We start from the raw sequence: 18916 nt of genomic DNA, 5'->3' as shown, positions 1-18916 counted from the left end.
TGACATACATTAATCATAATATATTAATCACATATTTGCTTCAACCAGACTCTCAATTCCAAGTTCAGAGAGAAGTTACACAATTTTGAGTTAAAATCTTTCTGTAAAACAAATGGTACACATTTTGAACATTTTTCATCTGCATTCACCGATTATTAGTATTTTGCCACACATTTATATGCACCTGATTTGGGGGTTGAAGCACTGAGGGATGAGGTGTCATATCACCATTTGTAAATATCTCAGCATCCATGTCCTGAGGAAAATGGTTCTAGAACCACACCTCTGACTTGACACCTAAGGTCAGCTTATCTAATAGACCTTTAAAAGGACTGTCTGTTTTTGTTTTTTTTTTAAGATTTAGTTTTTATTTATTCATATAAGCACTGGGTACAGTCAGAAGCGCTGGAGGGTGAGAGAATTCATCAGAGCCAGAGCGGGGAGCAGAGCAGGCAGAAGGACTGAAGTACACTGCTGAGGGGAGCAGCGGGCGGCAGGAGAGGTCTGCGCGCCATGTGGGACCCTCCTCTGGTGGCCGGGGAGCAGCCGGGGATCGAACCAGCGCTGCAGAGGCTGCGGGCAGCTTCGCAACCCAGCGCTCAACTGCTGCGCCACCAGGGAGGCCCTAGACTGTCTGCTTTTTAATTGCTGACCTAGGAGCTGTGGTTCTCTGCTGACACCTGGGCCTATACAGACCTATGACAAGCTGGCACAGGCCCCCAGTGGAGGCTGGAGGTAGCGGTTTGCTCTTCGAGCAGCGTGAGCCTGGGTGTGAGGGATCCAGGTGTGGTCCTTGAAATGAAATCTCACCTGGTCCCTAGAATTGGCCTTTACATTAAAGGCTTTGTTGTCTGAAGTGCTTTTTTTCAAGACTTCAACAGATCTAACCCTTTAAAGAATGTCCCTTTAATTTTATGTTTGTATTTTTAGTATTGTACAGATTTTCCATTATTTGCTGTTGATCTTAGAACTTGGGAAGGCAAAGTGTGTACCAGCTGAGCTTAGAGTATTTTATTGGGATTTTTCCCACCTGCCATCCCTGCCCCAGGCTCTAAAAGGCCAAGGCCTGTGTATCCCATCCCTTCCCTGACATCAGTGCCTGCAGTCAGATTTGCCTCATGGGGTGAGGCAGTTGTGGGGGCATTTTTTTCCTGCCCATTTCCCAAGAGTGGGAAAGGGTGAGGACCCCAGATTTCTCACTGACCTGTCCTAGAAGTGGCCTGACCCGGGATAAGATCTTAATGCTAGATTTTCTCTAAATTACTGGTGAACAAGATTGCCTTCAAAATGGGAACACAGGGCCTCCCTGGTGGAGCAAGGGGTTAAGTGTCAGCACTATGAAGCTGTCCGCAGCCACTGCAGCACAAGTTTGATTCCTGGCCAGCTAGGGAGCTATCCACATGGCACAGCAGACCTCTCCTATCTCGCCCGCTGCTCCCCTCAGCAGTGTATTTCAGTGAGTCTGCCTGTTCTGTTCCCCACTCTGTCTCTGGTGACTCATCTCACCCCCCCCACACACACACACCTCTGGCCTGTACCCCAGTTCTTGTATGCATAATCTTTTTTTTTTAAAAAAAAAAAAAAAAAAAGGGAACACTAGGCTTATGTCAAAGTGGATGGGGGAGCCCCAAATAAATGAGTTGCTATTACTCACATTTGGGGGACTATACTTCTCCTTGACTAGTTTTTCACTAGAGGTACAAGTCACCCTGTGCATTCTCCTCCCCGCTGGGGAGGAGATGTGCTACAGTAACATCGAGGCAGGGCTCAGCCCACTCCACCAGGCCCTGAGTTCTCCCCACAGTACTTAACCTGTGGTGCTTTCCTATCCCCATGACAACAGGTCATGGTGCTACACAGATCCCAAACACAATCTGTCCCCATGTTTCTTTATCCCTCAGCTTTGCCTCCTAGCAACTGGGATTGCTTCCCGCATTCTTCACTTACATTCCAGCAGGCCTCTCCTTGGGGGAGGTGCTCCCACTGCAACTGTTCTCCTGTGACCTTGAACAAGAACCTCCCTTTTTCTGGACCTTAGGGCCTCATCTGCGATTTGGAGGTTGGACTAGAGGGTCTTGAAGGCCTCAGCTCAGGTGTTCTCATTCTAAGTCACTTTTTCTCTAAATACCTAATACCAAGGGAACTTACATATGTCTGGTCTCCAGTTTATATATAAATTTACATATATTTTTATGTATACTGATACAAATATATGCAGCAAATTATAATTTCATGTAATTTTTAAGTGACCAGTGCTCAGAAAATGCATATTCTGTCCATGAAGCTTTAGAGTTAGAAGCATAGAGGTCCCCTTACCCACATTCTCATTTTGCCAGTGAGGAAACGAGTACTCGAGAAGGCTTGCTCAAGTCTACCATTTTGTCAGTGGCAGAGGCAGGATGGAACCCAGGTTTCCTGACTCCCCATCCTGATCTCTCTCCATCTGAGTACTGCACCTTTTGGTTGAAGAACATGCAACATTTTGCAGGGCTTGCTGCAGCAAATTTTCCAATCCTGAACAAGAGGTCTCCCTGACTGTCTACATGCACACACCCCCAAGAGCAAACCCAGCATGACCTAGCTCCTACCTGGGTCCTGGCAGGTCTGGGCTGGGGACTTCTCAGGGTCCCCATCCTTCAGTGTTGGGCAGGAGGCAGAAGGTGACGGAGACTAGCATTTATAGTCCAAGCAAATCTGAGCCTCAGTTCCCACCTCTGTCATCTAAGCATAGCAATACCTACTCAGAGCTGTGTCTTCTGTGCAGCAGGTAGTAAACAAGCCAATTCCCCCCACCTCATCCTATTCCCTTAGGATTCTCTTAGAGGGTGATAACCACAGGTATTCAGTTCCCCAGCCTCTCAGGATGCTTCTGCCATTTTCCCCAAACAACATAAAGGCTTAGGAATGCAAAGCATGGATAGCATTGCCCAAAACAAGCACAACTAGTGAGGCTGAGTCACTGGACATCCCAAATCCAAGGAGTTGCTTTTCTGATTCCTGACATGTGGCAGGACCTGTCTCGTGGAGACAGCAGGAGGGCACCCATTCTTCAGTGCTCTCCAGGTCAATACAGGCACCTAAGATTACCCTGTAGTTCTTCAGGCTCCTAGAGGCTAGGGAAGACCCAGGAACCTGGGGGTGAGGGTCAATGCTAGGAGTTGCGGTGAACAAAGAGAGGAGGAAGTAGTACACTTGACAGATCAGGGAGAAAATTAAAGAGTCTAGGCCCTGGGGGACAGGCAAAGGAGACGTTCCAGATAAGAGAGCAAGTCTGGACCACAGAGGTGGGGTGGCCACAGCATGTCTCAGGCACAATGAAGAGCTGGTCCAGCTAGGGAACCGGCAGGAAGAAAGGGTGAGGCTGTAGCCAACCTCATACTGGCTTTTCCTTCCTTGCACAGAAGTCCAGGAAAGGGGTCAGCATGGGGATAGTCCCAGGGATGTGTGCTTTCAGGAATAAAAGCACAAGTCCAGTGAAGCTTCCAGGCGGCTAGAGACCACCAGCATAAGATCAGCGGTCATATGGTGACTTGTCGGTTTGATCCATAGTAATGGCAGGAAAGGCCAAGTAAACAGCACTGCAGTAGCAAGAGAAGGGGGAAGTGTAAGGGGTTGGGAGAGATCATGTTCACTACAGGCAGAGGGAGTGGGGAGACCCTTGTGTGAAGGAGAGGCAAGAAGGCCAAAGCCCTGGGGCCTGTGGAAAGGGAAAAAAAGCAAGTCCAAGAAGCAGTGGAGACAAACACAAGCAGCCTAGGGCTCCCTCAGGCCTGAAACTCCCCGAGGCTTCAGCAGCCAGGCCCCTTCCTCTCCACATCTGGACTCCAGCAAAGGCCCCATCTGGTGTCTTGGCTCTCAAACCCTCTACCCGCCTTTTTATTCTAAGGTTTATAGAAAGAACTTGGAAAATGTAAAAGAAAGGAAGGGAAAAAGGACAAAAGTTGAAAACCAGAAATCCATCAGCCCCAGCTCTGAAAGGCAGCCCTGCTCCTTGCCACCTGTTTAAATGGCAGCCACACTCACATCTGGAGAATGGGAACAAAAATTCCCGCCTGACCTTGCCTCCCAGGTCTGTGATAGTGAGTTAAGGGGTCTACACTCTCTTTCATTCTTGCTGTCATCTCACTCACTCCTCTCCCTCCAGCCCGGCCACTCCAAGAGGGCCTTCCCTCCTTTCCTGGGGAAAATGTTCATGAAGCTTCCAGGGCACAGTCAAGAGAGGCCAACAGCAACACAAGTCAGAGAGAAGCTTCCTGTTCTCCCAGCCTCCCCTGCCTCCTCTGCAGTCTTCCCACAAATAGGGATTGTCCTTAAACCCAGCTCTGACTAAGGCAGTCCCTGTTCTAGTGGGTTACAGCCCCAGTTCCCTGGGCTTACAGTGCTAAGCCTTCCCCTCCTTTCTAGAATTCCCTACCCAACCCCCAAGTTCTACCTATTAAAATTTTTTTCATCTCTCAAACTTTAGATAAAAGCTACCTCTTCTAAGTCTCCCCATGTAACCCCCATCAGAGGCAATCACTGCAACTTCTGCTTACCCAGCATTTGATCTCTGGCCTCATAACCCAGTGACTTGTCTTCATGTCTGTCCCCTACACCAGCAGTTTTCAAAGGATCCCTTATTACTGAGAAACCCCAAGGAACTTTTGTTTATATGGGCTATATCTATCAATATTTACCATGTTAAAATTAGAACTGCAAGGAATTTAAATATTTTCCTATTAAATTTTAAATAGTAAATGTTCAAATAATAATAAACCTTTACATGAAAACAAAAATAACTTTTTAAACTATACTTTCAAAAAAAATTACTGAAAAAGGAAGCATTATTTTGCACATTTGTAAATCTTATCAGCACCTAACTTAATAGAAGACAGCTGGATTCTCATCACCTGCATTTGATCTATTAATATATGAGAAGACATCACACAGCCTCTGGAAAACTGCCCTGTGCACTCACAAAGGAAGGGGAAAGACAAGTACATCTCAGTGTTATTATGAAGTACTTTCGATCCCTGTAAAAGCTGTTCACATTTGAGGATCCTAGAAAAGACTTGCTCCCAGCAAAATCATCCCAGGGCCCCCAAGGGTGAGAATGGGGAAGCATCTGTGGATGGGGATCTCCCAAGTGCCAGGAAAGCTGCCTTAGCATCACAGAATGTGTCTGTTTCCTCTGGCTTCCTCACTTTGTCCCCCTGTCTGCCTCAACCCAGTGTAGAATGAAAGAGATGTGTCATACAAAATACACCTTCTGAATTTACCCTGTGCTGGGTTCAACTCCTGTCTGTGTATCTGACCAGCTATGTGACCTTGAGGAAGCAGCTTAACCTCTCTGAGCCTTAGTGCTATTATTTGTAAAATGTGTATGCTACCTCATCGAGTAATTAAAAGGACAGAGACTGCATGTAAGACCTCTCGCCCAGGGCCTAATACACAGCAGACGCGCTATAAATGCTGGCCAGAGAGATTATGCTACCTCCCCACCACCCGCCCTGAGAATGGCTAACACAAAACAGATTAACTATCCCTTTTCTTTCTCCTTGAGGACAACTGGGCCAGGCTGGGATTTTCCACATTCACTAGTGGAGCAAGAGGCACGAAGTGATCTAGTTTGCAGAGTGAAGGTTTCCTATGAGGCAAAAGCAGATGGTACCACCGGCCGAATCCACAGGGCCGGCCCTCACCCAGCCTGTCCAAGGCCAAGGTCACCTCTCCTTCTCCTCCATCCTTTCTCCTATGGGCTGAGGGTTCCCAGGAATAGGCAGCCCACCCCTCAAGCTCCCCCACTCACATCAGCACAGCATAAGCAACCCATATACACAATGCTTTTCCTACACTCACTTATAAGAAGTATCCTGGTCACCCAGGGGCCTTAAAAGGGAAGTCCCAAAGTCCCAGGCTTGGGCTAGTGCCCCCATCACCCAGATGGGCACCAGCAGGGGCCAGTTAGTTCAGGGACCTTAGGACTCCTAGGCCTGGAAGCCGCTGAAACTTATACCAGCTTCTAAAGCATGCTCACATCAGCAAAGCAGCCCCTTTGATCTCCCCTCCCTCCTTCCAGCACCCTTCAGGAGCTCACTCAGTGGCTGGATAAGGTAAGGAAAGGGGGTGACCAACTCCCCTGGCAAACCTCTCCCAACCCTCACATACACAGCACCTAAATTTCTCCTAGGGAGGTTTTCAACCACTTCCTGTGCCTTTAAGGATTGCTGCCCTGTGCCAGGGGCTGGACCTCAGCATCCTCAGCTGAGTTAGATTAAGTGACCATTTCATGCCTTTTCGAATTCCTTCTGGCCATCCCTTCCCCCACCCAGAGGCGGAGCAGTAGCTTAACCAGTCCTCAAAGGAGCAGCCCCAGAGCTAGTCTAATCTGGCAGCTGTCTTTCTAGGGGAACAGAGGCTGCCCCTTGAATAGAGAGTTTGGGATCAGAGAGTGGGCTCCTGGGGGTCTTGGGCTGTGGCAGCAAAGCCCGAAAGCCATGCGGAGCCTTAAGCCATGAAGGATCACTCAAATAGCATCCTCTGTGTGGAGGCAGCAGAGCTGAGCAAGGTAAGGGCCCCAGGGGACCCCTCTCAGACACCCAGCTGCCTGCCTGGGACTGGCGGTGCCCAGTGGACACCCTGCCAGTCCATGCCCTCAGGTCTCTCCCTTCAGACCGAGTTCTGCAATCCCGCCTTTGAGCCTGAATCAGGGCTACATTGTCCCCCGTCAACCTTCCAGGAGGAGGACAGCTGTGGATCCAGAGCTCCCTGGCATGGTAACAATCTTAGGGAACTTTTGGGGGTAGAACAAAGAGCTGAAGGCTGGGGTTGCAGGGAAGGGGCTCTCAAAATCCCACCAGGTCTGCCTGCAGGCCAGCATCCCCGAAGACTGCGGACAGACTGCCGCTTCTCCTGGCTATGTGTTCTGCTGCTGGCTGCCCTGCTGCTCCTGCTGCTTGGGCTGTTGGTCGTCATCATCCTGGCCCGTAAGTCCCAGCCCTGCTGGGGAGAAGTCTTTATAATGAGACCCTATGAGCCCTTTGTCCCTCCACCCCCCAGGGATCTAGCTCCTCTAAAGTCCACACCCCCATCTTCCTGCCTCCAGAATTGCAGGCTACACCTTCATCTGGGGCCTCCTCTCATCTACTGCCCAGCCAAACCCTCACCACCACTGGCACCATGCCCACCCCTGACACCACAACCACCACCACCTCTCAGGCAACTGGGATTCCTAAAGGGCAGCAGGAGGCAGGCATGAGCCCCACACCCCAGCCCAGTGAGTACTGGGGTAGACCTTCCTGGGGAAGGTCAGGGGTGTCAGGGGTGGCCCACAAAGACACACCTTGGGAAATAAAAGGTGTCTCTCCTTTTGACCTCTCAACTAACCTCCTTCTCTGCAGCCTGTGGGGGCCTCCTTCCTGGTCCCGGGGGCTTCTTCAGCAGCCCCAACTACCCAGACCCTTATCCACCCAACGCCCATTGCATTTGGCATATTGAGGTGGCCACAGACCAAGCCATTCAGCTCAAAATTGACGCTCTCAACATAGAGAGTGTCGCCTCCTGTCTTTTCGATCGCTTGGAAATCTCCCCCGAGCCTGAAGGCCCCCTCCTCAGGTGGGTGCCTCTGACCCCTGTCCTGAACCCCTGTCTGGAGGGCAGAACCAGGGAGCTGTAGTGGGAAAGGCTTGATTAGGAGGAAAGGAATCTTGGCCTCTGGGCCCAGCTTTGCCACCACCTTGCTATGTGACCTTGAGAAGGTCATTTCCCTCTCACCTTGGTTTCCAAATCCATTAAATGGACCGCCTACCTATCTTTCTCATGAGTAAATACTACAAAGATGGACGTGCAGATGCTAGGATGGTCAGAGCTCCCTGGGAAACAGAAGGAACTTTTTTGACCACATGGTTACCAGATCAGGGCTTGAAGACTACAGGTTCAGGCAGCTTGGCTCTGGCTGACCTCAACCTCTGAGCCTCCATCACCCCCAATTCGGCTTCTTACAGAGTATGTGGGAGGGTGCCTCCCCCCACACTCAACACCAATGCCAGCCACCTCCGGGTGGCCTTCGTCTCTGACAGCAGTGTGGAGGGATTTGGTTTTCATGCCTGGTACCAGGCTGTGGCTCCTGGACATGGTGAGTGTTTTCCTACCGCTTCCCCAGCAACATATCAACATCCATTTCCCTCCCCTCCGGCCACTCCCAGCACCAGCAGTAAGCGTGGAGACTAGGGGTTTCTGAACACAGATGCCACCCCCAGGGAGCTGTGCCCACGATGAGTTTCCCTGTGACCAGCTCGTGTGTCTGTTACCTGAATCAGTGTGTGATGGTTTTGCCAACTGTGCTGATGGCAGTGACGAGACCAACTGCAGCGCCAAGATCTCGGGTACGGGCTCCTCGGGCACAGGAAGGGAGGGAACTGTCTTCAGGCATCTTGTCCAGGTTCCGGCTGGACTCCCCAGCTCTGTATCAGCTCCAAAGCTGCCCGGACATTCTTCTGGCTGATAATCAATCTACTCAGGGGAAACAGCCAGAACTCTTCTCTGCAGTCACTGCCGGCCTTGCCGGTGAAGGCACAAATCCTGACAAACTCATGAGCCATCATCCTGGTCCTCCCTCTACAGGTTGTGGGGGGAATCTGACTGGGCTCCAAGGCACTTTCTCTGCCCCCAGATACCTGCAGCAGTACCCTCACCAACAGGTAAGAGAGCGCTCCATGAGAGGAGCACCTGAGCCCCAGGGTCTGTGTGATCGCAAACAGCCTGGTAAACGTTGCCTCCAGGTGGGGAAGTCAGAGGTGGAGCTGGTAGGCAGGTGACATTATCAAGCACCCAGCTGTTTCCTTACTGGGTGAAGTTATCTATTCAATCTGACAAGTTAAAGCCTTTCCTATCTCAAGAACCAAGGCTGATGGGAGCCAGCTGGGCCTCCCCTCCCTGCCTAGCAGGGGGCTCAGCCTGGATGCCCAGGTTGGGAGAGGAGAAGGAAGCCATGAACTACTCCATCTGTCACGCCCCCTGCCCTCACCAGCTGTGCACCTGGCATATCTCAGTGCCTGATGGATACGGCCTGGAACTGCAGTTCCACAACTTCAGCCTGGAAGCCCAGGATGAGTGCAAGTTTGACTATGTGGAGGTGTACGAGACCAGCAGCTCCGGGGCCCTGATCCTCCTGGGCAGGTACGGCAGAGCCAGGACAGGGGTGCCGGGTGAAGTCCCTCCTCCACAGCCTGGCCAAAGCTTCCTCTACATTAGCCCAACTCAGTCCCTCGCTTTGTTTTCTCCTGCTCTTCCAAATCAAGGTTTTTTCCCTGTCCTGAAAAAGACTGTCCTTCCCACCCCAGAGCCTCTGTTCCTTATGCAACCCTCCTCTGGGAGTAAGGGGACCCTTTCTTACCTCTCCCACCCCAGTGCTTCCCACCCTGCAGACTGTATTTCCCTTGCCCCACCAACCCTCCCTGACTTTTCCCATCTCGAGTGGCTCGAGTTCAGTTTGTGTAATATTTTGCAGAAGACGTGTCCTCCTCACCAGACCATAAGTTCCATGAATCAGTGACTAGGCCGCCCATCCCCTTGGCATCACCCAGATCACCCAGCTAAGAGTGAGGTTTGAGGACTACTCTCTGCTTCAAACAGGTTCTGTGGAGCACAGCCGCCCCACCGCCTCATCTCCTGGAGACCCCACCTGGCTGTGCTCTTTAGGACCAATCATGGCATCAGCAGCGGGGGCTTCTCAGCCACCTATCGGGCCCTCAATGCCACAGAGAGTAGGTTCCCCCGGGCGAGCGGGTGTGGGCCATAGAGGTGCCTCCAGGAAATTCAAGCGGGACTCTGGACCCTGGTCAGCAATGTGAAGGCAATGGGGGGTCCAAGTGTGTCCAAGGGCACTGCCACTGCCATGCCCACCCCACCCCCCACTCCATGCCTATAGACCCCTGTGGGCCCGGAGTGTTCTCCTGCCAGGACAGTGGGTGTCAGAGTCTGCAGTGGATGTGTGACACATGGAGAGATTGTGCAAGTAGCAGTGATGACAACTGCAGCAGCCCCTTGTTCCTACCCCCAGGTGAGAAGACTGCCCCAGGTCACCCAGCAGGGCCTGGCTGGCTGAGCAGTCTGCATGCCCATTCATTGCAACCCTTCTGGCACACTTCATTAGGACCCCCATCCCTGTCCTCCCTGAGGGGAGTCCTGGAGGGACTCATACCTGGAAATGGCGGTGGTACTCAGTGTCACCCCCAAGGGAAATGGATATCTGGGATCATGGGTGGGGCTTCAAGAGCCAGTCCAGCTTTGCTGACATAGAGAGCCCCTCGCCACACCCACCTCCAAGATGGAGGTGACCGCAGGGGAGTTTCCTCCAGATGGCCCAGAGTCACTGCCAATGCTGGAGTCCATGCTCCCTGAGATGATCAAAGAGGTGCCACATGATGCCCAGGACTAGCCAATGAGGCCAGGAGCGGGTCCTGGAGGATGACATGTGGGAAGCATTACTCCATGTTATTCCCACTCACCCCCCAGCAACCCCCCACCCACATAGAGCCGTAAGGTGACTTGCCCCAGGTCACACAGTCCGGGAGTACTGGAAAGTGACCTGACCCTCTCCCTGTTCCCCGCAGAGCTGGCCTGCGAGCCCATCCAGGTGGAGATGTGCATCGGCCTGAGCTACAACACCACAGCCTTCCCTAACATCTGGGTGGGCATAGCCAGCCAGGAGGAAGTGGTGGAGGTCCTCAGAGGTTACAAGGTGCTCTGTGGAGAGAAAAGGAGGGGCCCCCAAAAAGGAGTGGGATCAGGAGGGGTGCCTGAAGGGCTGATCTCCTCCTTCCACAGAGTCTGACAAGTCTGCCCTGCTACCAGAATTTCCGGAGGCTCCTTTGTGGGCTGCTGATGCCCCAATGCACCCCGATCGGCAGTGTTCTCCCCCCTTGTCGCTCAGTCTGCCAGGAGGCAGAGCAGCATTGCCAGTCTGACCTGGCCCTACTGGGCACCCCCTGGCTTTTCAACTGCAACAGGCTGCCTGAGGCGGCTGGTCTGGAGGCTTGCACCCAACCCTGACCCTGAAGTCACCTCTGCCCTTTGTCTCCCATCCTCCTTGGCCTGTCAGGGTGGGCAGGAAGGGGAACAGAGGAGGGGGCAGCACCCAGCTGTGCCCACCCTCTCTGGGCCTCCTAGAGAAGTCCTCAAGCACTAATGGAACTCTCCCACCCCACCCACCACCCCACGCAGCTCCTTCCCTGCTCCTCTGCTCTCAGCTGCCACAGGGCTGGTCAGGCTCCACTGTGCCATTGGCAGTCTACAGACTTCCCACCCAAGTCTGACCCGGATTTCCTATTTTCTGCCTTCTGCCTCTTGATCTTCTTCAGGTCTCTTCCATCCCCAACCCTTTCTGATTTCATTTATTCCACAAAAATCTATTAAGTGCCTGATATTGTGCAGGCCCTGTCTAAACCTTGGGGATCCAGCTGTCTCTCTGCCACTAGAACTTTTCACCCTCTCTTCTGGGCTCCTTTCCCCTGCATGAGTCTCGTCCTGGGTGCCTCCCAGCGGCAGCTCTCCCAGGAGCAGCAGTGCGCCGAGCCTCAGCTCCCAGTCCTGCCTCTCCAGGCCGGCTCCCAGCTCAAGTCTCTCTCCCCCTCCTTGCCCTCCCCAGACTTTGGCCAGCCGCCGGCCGACACCACGAGTTATTTCCCTGCTATTTCCCGGCCCCGAGCTCTTGGCCCCCGAACAACTGGTTTCCTTTTGGGAGGCTGGGAGGAGCAGAGCGGAGCCGGCAGAGAGCGAGGCTGGACCAGGGGAGGGGCGAGGGCAGGGGGCGCGGAGCTGAGGAGCAGCGCAGTGGCAGTGGCAGCAGCAGCCAACCGGAGGGTCCAGAGCAGCCGGCACTCGGCAGAAGGGAGCAGAGGAATCCAGAAGGGTGGTGAGTCTAAGGGAGCGAGCCAGCCGGAGGCGACTGCGGGAAATATTGGGCACCACCAGCGGCGGGGGGAGGGGAGGGACCCGCCTCTCCCTTCCTGCCGTGCTGTGCTGTCCGGGTCCTGGGGTCTGGGAGCCCCACCTTCCTCGACACCCCACGGCTGAGCAGCCTGGAGCATGGCAGGGGGCATGGCAGGGGGGTGGAGACCAACGTGGCTGCCCTGGGTGGGGAACAGGCAAGGAACAGGATTCCGGGTTCCGACTCCTCTCCTGCCCGGCCCGCAGGCTGACAGAGAAGCCCGTCGCCCACGCTGCGGGTGCCAGCGCTATGAGGCCGCTCCTCACCCTGCTGCTCCTGGGCCTGGCAGCCGGCTCACCCCCGCTGGATGACAACAAGATCCCCAGCCTGTGTCCCGGGCACCCCGGCCTTCCGGGCACTCCGGGCCACCACGGCAGCCAGGGCCTGCCTGGCCGCGACGGCCGCGATGGCCGCGACGGCGCACCCGGGTCTCCGGGCGAGAAAGGCGAGGGCGGGAGGCCGGGTAAGAAGGCACCTTGACGGCCATCGCAGGGACGTCGGAGCGAGCACCGCCCCTGCACTGGCTCTGCAGTGCCCTTGCGCCCGCGGGCTCCGGGTGCTCACCAGGGGGCGCCACTCCCTCCCCTCCGGTTCCGCTGGGCTCTGGAAACTGGGGAGAGAAGACAGTCTCGGGAGGCAGAACAGCTGGAACCCTCTTTGACCGCCCAGGCAGATGTGCGGGACCCGAAGGGGTGACGAAGGGGTGACGCTGGTGCAGAGGAAGGCACCAACCAAGGCAGTGGCGGCTGGGCGCGTCAGAGAGGCTGGGGGAGGGTCCTTGCCCTCGCCACCCTCCCACTCTGCTGCAGGAGGACCCGGGACCTGCCATTACATTCACCCTAACTGCTCTCCTTGCCCCCCTGCAGGACTCCCAGGCCCCCGTGGGGAACCCGGGCCACGCGGAGAGGCGGGACCAGTGGGGGCAATTGGGCCTGCTGGAGAATGCTCGGTACCCCCACGCTCTGCCTTCAGTGCCAAGCGCTCCGAGAGCCGGGTGCCTCCGCAGTCGGATGCGCCCCTGCCCTTCGACCGCGTGCTGGTGAATGAGCAGGGACATTATGATGCCGCCACCGGCAAGTTCACATGCCAAGTGCCCGGGGTCTACTACTTCGCGGTCCATGCCACAGTATACCGGGCCAGCCTGCAGTTTGATCTGGTCAAGAATGGCCAGTCCATTGCCTCTTTCTTTCAGTTTTTTGGGGGGTGGCCCAAGCCAACCTCGCTCTCTGGGGGTGCCATGGTGAGGTTGGAGCCAGAGGACCAGGTGTGGGTACAGGTCGGCGTGGGTGATTACATTGGCATTTATGCTAGCATCAAGACAGATAGCACATTCTCTGGATTTCTGGTATATTCTGATTGGCATAACTCCCCTGTCTTTGCTTGACACACACTGTAAAGTGAGCTCTACTCTCACCCGTAGGGGAGAAGGGCATGATATTGACAGTAACATTATCTGGGAGGGCTGGCTCCCCTGGAATGTTGTGAATCACTACAGGGTAGGGTGGGGCCTCTCCATCCTGCTGTTCCAGGGAACAGGACAGAGGCTGAGAATGGGGTTGGCAGCGGGGCAGGAGCTGGATTTCTGCCCAGGACCAAAGGAGCGCACTGTGCTGGCAGCTGTGGGAATCCCAGTTACCCCAGTCCAGGATCCCAAAGCAGGGTGCTTTTTTCCTGTCTTCTTCTCTGGGTCCCCCTTTGTCCCTTCTGTTCCTAGGTCCTTTCTCAGAGATCATTCAATAAATCTAAAAACCCTGCTACTGGATTCAGCCTTTCTTCTAATGATGGGGATAATACCTTGAGAGTTAGGGAGAGGGGATAAGGATGGGGGAAGAGGCAGAGAGGATCTTGGGCTGGTTGGAGCTAAGGAGTAGACCAAGGTGAATGACAGTGCTCCACAGAGCTGCCACCTAAGTTACGTAGGTTGTGAACAGCAACACCTGGCTGAAAAGGGTGCCCTTCTGGCCTAAGGCTCCGGCTACCCAGAGGAAGGAATATCTTTTTCTAACTCATAGATGTCATATGAACTGGATGGCAGGTACCTTCACCACACAAACCTCTGACCTTATCCACAAAAGGGAGTCCAGGATTCTCATTCATGACTGTCCTGGCTGCTTGCCTGGTTCCCTGGATGACCACAAAGCTGTTTCTGTTCCCCATGCCAGAGGAGTGGAGTGTCTTGGGCGTCTAAAGAAGTCGGTTCTTAGATGACCACCAGGGGGCGCACCAGCTCCGGAATGCTGCAATGACCGCCTAGCTAGGGCACCTGACTATTGGGGTATAGAAGGGGAGGAATGGGGGGCCTTCCTGGTGACGCAAGGGGTTAAGCACCGCATTATGAAGCAATCCGCAGCCTTTGCAGCATGAGTTCAATCCCCAGCCGGGAACCCGCATGCAGGCCGGGAACACGCATGCAGGCAGGCCGGGAACTCACATGCAAGCCAGGAACTCACATGCAACCCACATGGCACAGCAGACCTCTCCTGGCTCTCCCAGCTGCTCCTCTCAGCAGTGTATTTCTGTCAGTCTGCCTGTTCTGTTCCCCACTTTGTCTCTGGTGAATCCTCTCACCCCCCACACCTCTGGCCTGTACCCCAGCTCTTGTATGCATAAATAAATAAAATCTTTTTAAAAAAATAACAAAAGAAGGGGAGGAATGGTATTGAGGTTTGCCAGTGGAATTCAGATGGGGGTGGAGAAAAAGCGGTCCTTTGCTCCAGCTCAGGAAGTTTATTTTCACTCATAAAGATGTTTATCCTCACATTAAATAGACTGGAAGGAGACAAGCCTCCCCTTGCTCAGCTCCCTCTCCAGGGTTGGGGGAAGGGAAGAAACGTTCCCTTTTGGCCTCCCCACTCCTACTTGCATGTGAGGGAACTCCTCCCCCACTATGCTGGGCATAGAACGGGTGGGCCGAGCCACCAAGTCTGAGGCTAGCCACAAAGTCCCTTCAAGGCTCCCCTCCTCTGATTACTCCCACCCCAGTGACTAATAAACCAGAGCCCGCCAATCCCATAATCAGCTCAGCCTCCCAAGACAAAGTGCAGGAATCTCTCTCCAATTTCTTCCAGACTTACCCCTTTTCCCTCTTATTCCCGCAGCCTCCCACCCCCAGGCAATACCAGGCATTTGGCTTCTAGATTTAACATACAATTATGGGGGAGTGTCCCCATCTATATGACCAATGGGGCCAGGTAATGAGCTAGAGACAGGCCTGAGGTATCCTGGGCTTCAGTATTTGGCTCTTCACCGGGAGGATCTGCAGCCACATTCCAGCCCATCACAGCACTATTCTACACCAAGAAACAGACAAGCGCCACTCCTCCAGGGATCAGAGGATTAGACTGGACCCCAGGCAGCAGGAACCCCAAGTTCCCTCCTGGGAAGAGTGACACCAAAGGAAAAGCTGGGAAGGCTGACTCAGAGGTAAGAAAGTTCACAGTCTTCTCTACACTAGGGCTTAATTATGGCAAAAACTGAAAAAACAGGGAGGGCTTTCCAAAAGCCATGTAAGAGGTTACAAATAGGTGGGGGTGAAAGGTAATCCTGCCACACCTGGCGTGGCTCTCCCCCAGGCACAGGACTCCCACCCTATCTTCCTCTACCCCCACTATGACCCCGGCAGGACTAAGAACCCTGCCGCAGCATCAGTTCCCTAACCAACTGCTCCCCTTTGCCAGGATGCACACAGAGGCTGTCAAAGCTGTGAAGGGAACTTTATTCACTGGAAACTGGGCCAGACTGACCCCTTAGGGAGCTGCTTGCCCCCAGGTCCTGGTCCCTTCTGTGTTTGGACCCTAGTGAAATGTGCACAGTCTGCCCTCCCCAATGCTGGAGGGACAAACAGAAGGGGAATGCTATTTTTTTTTCTGTGATGTGGGGGATAAAAGGGGTATGAGTAAAAATCTGGTTATCCCTCCTGAGGTTCCCAGTGAAACTGGAGAGCCAGAGGGTACATGGTCCCAAAGTCGAGCGTGCGCACGCGCACACACACACACACATCCCCCAACGCCCACACCCCAAGGGGTAAACTCTTGATCCCAACTCTTGGATCAGGTTGGGAGAGAGGCTCATCAGATCAAGCAGAGTGGTAGCTCTAAGGGCACCTGAGAGATACTACCCCCCCAAGTCTACCAGGGCACAGGGGCTCCCCTAAAAACAAAGATTCAAGATCATCCTAAGGCCCTTGAGTTGCCAAAACACCCAAATGACACTGATGTGTGGTGGCTGCAAAAGCTGGGGAGGAAGTGAGAAGGGATCAGGCAGAGGACCTGAAAATACCAAAAAAAAAAAACCTAGAAGCAGAGAGGGGGTGCCCCAGAGGCTGGCATCTGGGTGGGCCCTGGCAGGTTGGAGAAGAGTCCACAGTGAACAGTCTCAGGGCCTTGCATAGTGACACACTCACCACCCTCGACATCACAGGGCTCCAGTGGGTAAGGAGAAGCTGCTTCCTTGCCCCCACTCAGGTCAATATTCTTCCCGAGTATCCCATCTCAATGTCCTGGATGTATGGCTTGGAGGCTTGGCCTGACAGTCATGGGGCAGGAAGAGATTCAGTCCAGGACTTGCAGATCAGGTGTTAATGCTGTCCTAGCACAGGCAGATGTGGGGAGCATGGAGGGCTGGGCAAGCAGGAAGGGACTCTTCAGAGGTAGACATTGAGCGTCTGCAGGATGCCCCGGCGGCAGAGTGGGCAGTTGCGGTGGTAGATGGGGTGGCGCATCAGGATTTCAGTGCAGGCCTGGCACAGGCATAGGTGCCTACAGGGCAAAAGCAGCACCGTCTTGCTCTGGTCCTGGCAGATGACGCACTTTTTCCGCTCCTCTTGCTCCTTCAGCAACTTCCATGGGTCTTGTCCAGGGGTAGGCTCCTCCTCATTTAAACTCTCCCGACCCCGGGAAGATGTTGCTCTAGCCATCCTGATCTCCTCCCCTGTCTCCAGTCCTGGCACCGCCTCTGGAGGAGTGTCCTGTCGCCAGGTCCTGGCAGAAGGCATCCTCCTAGGAACACCCTGGGGAGCCCCAGGTGGCCCTCCCCAGTTCTGCCAGCTTGCCAGCTGCAGGCTGCGGCTCCAGACTCTCCGCCAGGCCTCCAAGTCCAGTGCTAGACGAGAAAGTCGCACAACATCCTCTCGGAGCCGATGGTAGGATGGCCCAGCATAAAGCTGACCAAGTGCCCGGGTGCCCAGCCTCAGGGTGAGATCCGGGTGTAACACAGACACTATCACTACCAGCACACAAGCCAGCAGCACCAGGCCAGTAAGATTGACAAGCACAAAGCTGGCTAGAAGGCGGGCAGCTGAGGCCAGGAGCTCCAGTGCCAGTTGGCAGGGGGTCCACAGGAGGATGGCCATGGCTACAGCACTGCTGGAAATGTGGGCTACAAAGGCAGCCACCACATCCGTCATTCTCCACAGTGGCCCCATCACTGCATCCCACAGGGCCAGCACCAGGGAGAAGAGGTTCTGAGTGCCAATGAGAAAGATGTTGACCAGGCTGTTGACCACATAGGCCACCAGACTCATGGCAATGGCACAAATGTCACAAGCCTGGCGCAGCAAAGCATGGCCACTGGAGACCACATTGAAGACTCCCCGGTGCAGTATCTCCCGGCTCCGCAGAGCCCCATGAGAGGCCAAGTGTCCCAGGAGCTTTAGGCTCTCCAGGCCAGAGCAGCAGCTGTATAGCAGGGTACACAAGGCTTGCAATCCCCCAAAGGTGAACCGGACCAAGGCTTCGATCAAGGCCAACAGTGAAAGCAGGACTCCACGGCCCAAGTGCAGAAGACTAGTCAGTACCGTGTGTGGCAGGTTGTAGATGAAGGCCAAGAGCCAGGCCACAGAAGCCAGCAGAGAGGACACCAGCAGGAAGTTGAGATCCAACACCACCGTCAGCACGTCCAGCACCAGGCCGACCCCATTCACTACCAGATATACAGCCTCCATGGCAGCACTAAGGAGGCTAGTCCAAAAGAAGTCTAGCTCTGGGTTAACAGGTGTGTCAAGGTTGTCAATATCTTGGGAGGTCGGGGATTAATCTGGAATGGACGTGAACAGTCTCTGACCCTGGGAGAATCAAGAATCTGAGGAAGAAGAGCGTTAGAAGGAATTACAGTCTCAGTGGAGATAAAGCGGGCCAGGTACCCGTCCAAGAGTCCCGGTTTTCAAGGCGAGCTGTTTAGGAGGAAGGTCAAACATCTCTGAAGTGGAGGTGAGCGCGGGATGGAGAGACCTCAGCTTTGGCGACCAGGTGGCAGCGCACCACAGCCAGGCAGTGGGGCAGACCCAGAGCAGACCCGGAACGGATGGGTTCGGGCCGGGCCGGGCCGGGTGGGGGCAGCGCAGGCTGGGCGCGGGCTCGCGGTCCAGCTTTGCAGATGCCCCTGTCCCCGCCCGGCCCCCGTCCTCCGGGCTCGAGGGGCTTTGCGCCCAAAGGGGCAGTCGGAAAGATAGTCAGCCGCAGCAAACGGCAGGCGCGGCCTCCACTCCGCTGGGCGCCGCCATCTTGTGCGCGAAGGGGTAGGGCAAAAAGCGTAACAGGGTGGGAGGGACGATGAATTCCGACCAATCGCTGAAGCCCAACCTCAGGGAACGTCTAGCAGTCATTGGTCTGTTCGAACGGCGCCCAACATTTACCTCCCAAGGGGAGGGGCCGAGACGAGGGGAAAGCCCGGCCCCTTTGCGGCGGCGATTGGTCAGTTGATGGACAGGGGCGGGCTACACCTTCCTAGCCCCGCCCCCTAAGGGAGGAGGCCTTTTGAACTGCCCTAAGTAAGGGCCCAGTGTTTGGTACCTGAGTGTGAGCCTTTTAGGTACTGGTTGGGAGTCCTTGCATCTGAGCTGGGCTCTGGGATTGTGCCGCCTCCGCAGCTTCCTAAGACTCGCTGCTTGGTCTTCCACCAAAAATGTTTAAGAAGGTGGGCCTCCCTGGTGGTGCAAGGGGTTAAGAACCA

General features: G+C 54.6%; 3 protein-coding genes across 3 annotated transcripts; 2 read left to right on the top strand and 1 right to left on the bottom strand.

Moving 5' to 3' along the window:
• Nucleotides 1–6351: 6351 nt before the first annotated feature.
• On the top strand, nucleotides 6352–11121 carry MFRP (membrane frizzled-related protein). Its single transcript, XM_037505443.1, has 13 exons — nucleotides 6352–6547; nucleotides 6653–6755; nucleotides 6852–6965; nucleotides 7085–7255; nucleotides 7380–7593; nucleotides 7983–8113; nucleotides 8238–8363; nucleotides 8602–8678; nucleotides 9008–9156; nucleotides 9613–9743; nucleotides 9908–10039; nucleotides 10593–10720; nucleotides 10807–11121. Exons 1-13 carry the CDS (start codon nucleotides 6494–6496, stop codon nucleotides 11029–11031), a joined length of 1755 nt encoding a protein of 584 aa, XP_037361340.1. The 5' UTR covers nucleotides 6352–6493; the 3' UTR covers nucleotides 11032–11121.
• A 666-nt stretch (nucleotides 11122–11787) lies between these two features.
• Nucleotides 11788–14582, top strand: C1QTNF5 (C1q and TNF related 5). The gene is made up of 3 exons (XM_037505442.2): nucleotides 11788–11893; nucleotides 12175–12431; nucleotides 12835–14582. The coding sequence occupies exons 2-3, from the start codon at nucleotides 12218–12220 to the stop codon at nucleotides 13350–13352; spliced, it is 732 nt and encodes a 243-aa protein (XP_037361339.1). The 5' UTR covers nucleotides 11788–11893; nucleotides 12175–12217; the 3' UTR covers nucleotides 13353–14582.
• Nucleotides 12504–18475, bottom strand: RNF26 (ring finger protein 26). Its single transcript, XM_037505441.2, has one exon. It carries the CDS (start codon nucleotides 17907–17909, stop codon nucleotides 16611–16613), a length of 1299 nt encoding a protein of 432 aa, XP_037361338.1. The 5' UTR covers nucleotides 17910–18475; the 3' UTR covers nucleotides 12504–16610.
• Nucleotides 18476–18916: the final 441 nt, after the last annotated feature.

The sequence above is a fragment of the Talpa occidentalis genome, unplaced genomic scaffold (genome assembly GCF_014898055.3).
Source record: "Talpa occidentalis isolate TD23 unplaced genomic scaffold, MPIMG_talOcc4v2.1 talOcc4.12, whole genome shotgun sequence".
Lineage (NCBI taxonomy): Eukaryota > Metazoa > Chordata > Mammalia > Eulipotyphla > Talpidae > Talpa > Talpa occidentalis.
This window is presented reverse-complemented; position numbering and strand designations above follow the sequence as displayed.

What these genes read in the sequence shown, in the direction of transcription:
- C1QTNF5 (XM_037505442.2), top strand. Translation starts at nt 12,218, where the DNA reads ATGAGGCCGCTCCTCACCCTGCTGCTCCTGGGCCTGGCAGCCGGCTCA. An exon ending in AGGCGAGGGCGGGAGGCCGG is followed by an intron (nt 12,432 to 12,834) that starts GTAAGAAGGCAC and finishes GCCCCCCTGCAG; the next exon opens with GACTCCCAGGCCCCCGTGGG.
- RNF26 (XM_037505441.2), bottom strand. Translation starts at nt 17,909, where the DNA reads ATGGAGGCTGTATATCTGGTAGTGAATGGGGTCGGCCTGGTGCTGGAC.
- MFRP (XM_037505443.1), top strand. Translation starts at nt 6,494, where the DNA reads ATGAAGGATCACTCAAATAGCATCCTCTGTGTGGAGGCAGCAGAGCTG. An exon ending in GGTCGTCATCATCCTGGCCC is followed by an intron (nt 6,966 to 7,084) that starts GTAAGTCCCAGC and finishes TCCTGCCTCCAG; the next exon opens with AATTGCAGGCTACACCTTCA. An exon ending in GCCCTGATCCTCCTGGGCAG is followed by an intron (nt 9,157 to 9,612) that starts GTACGGCAGAGC and finishes TGCTTCAAACAG; the next exon opens with GTTCTGTGGAGCACAGCCGC.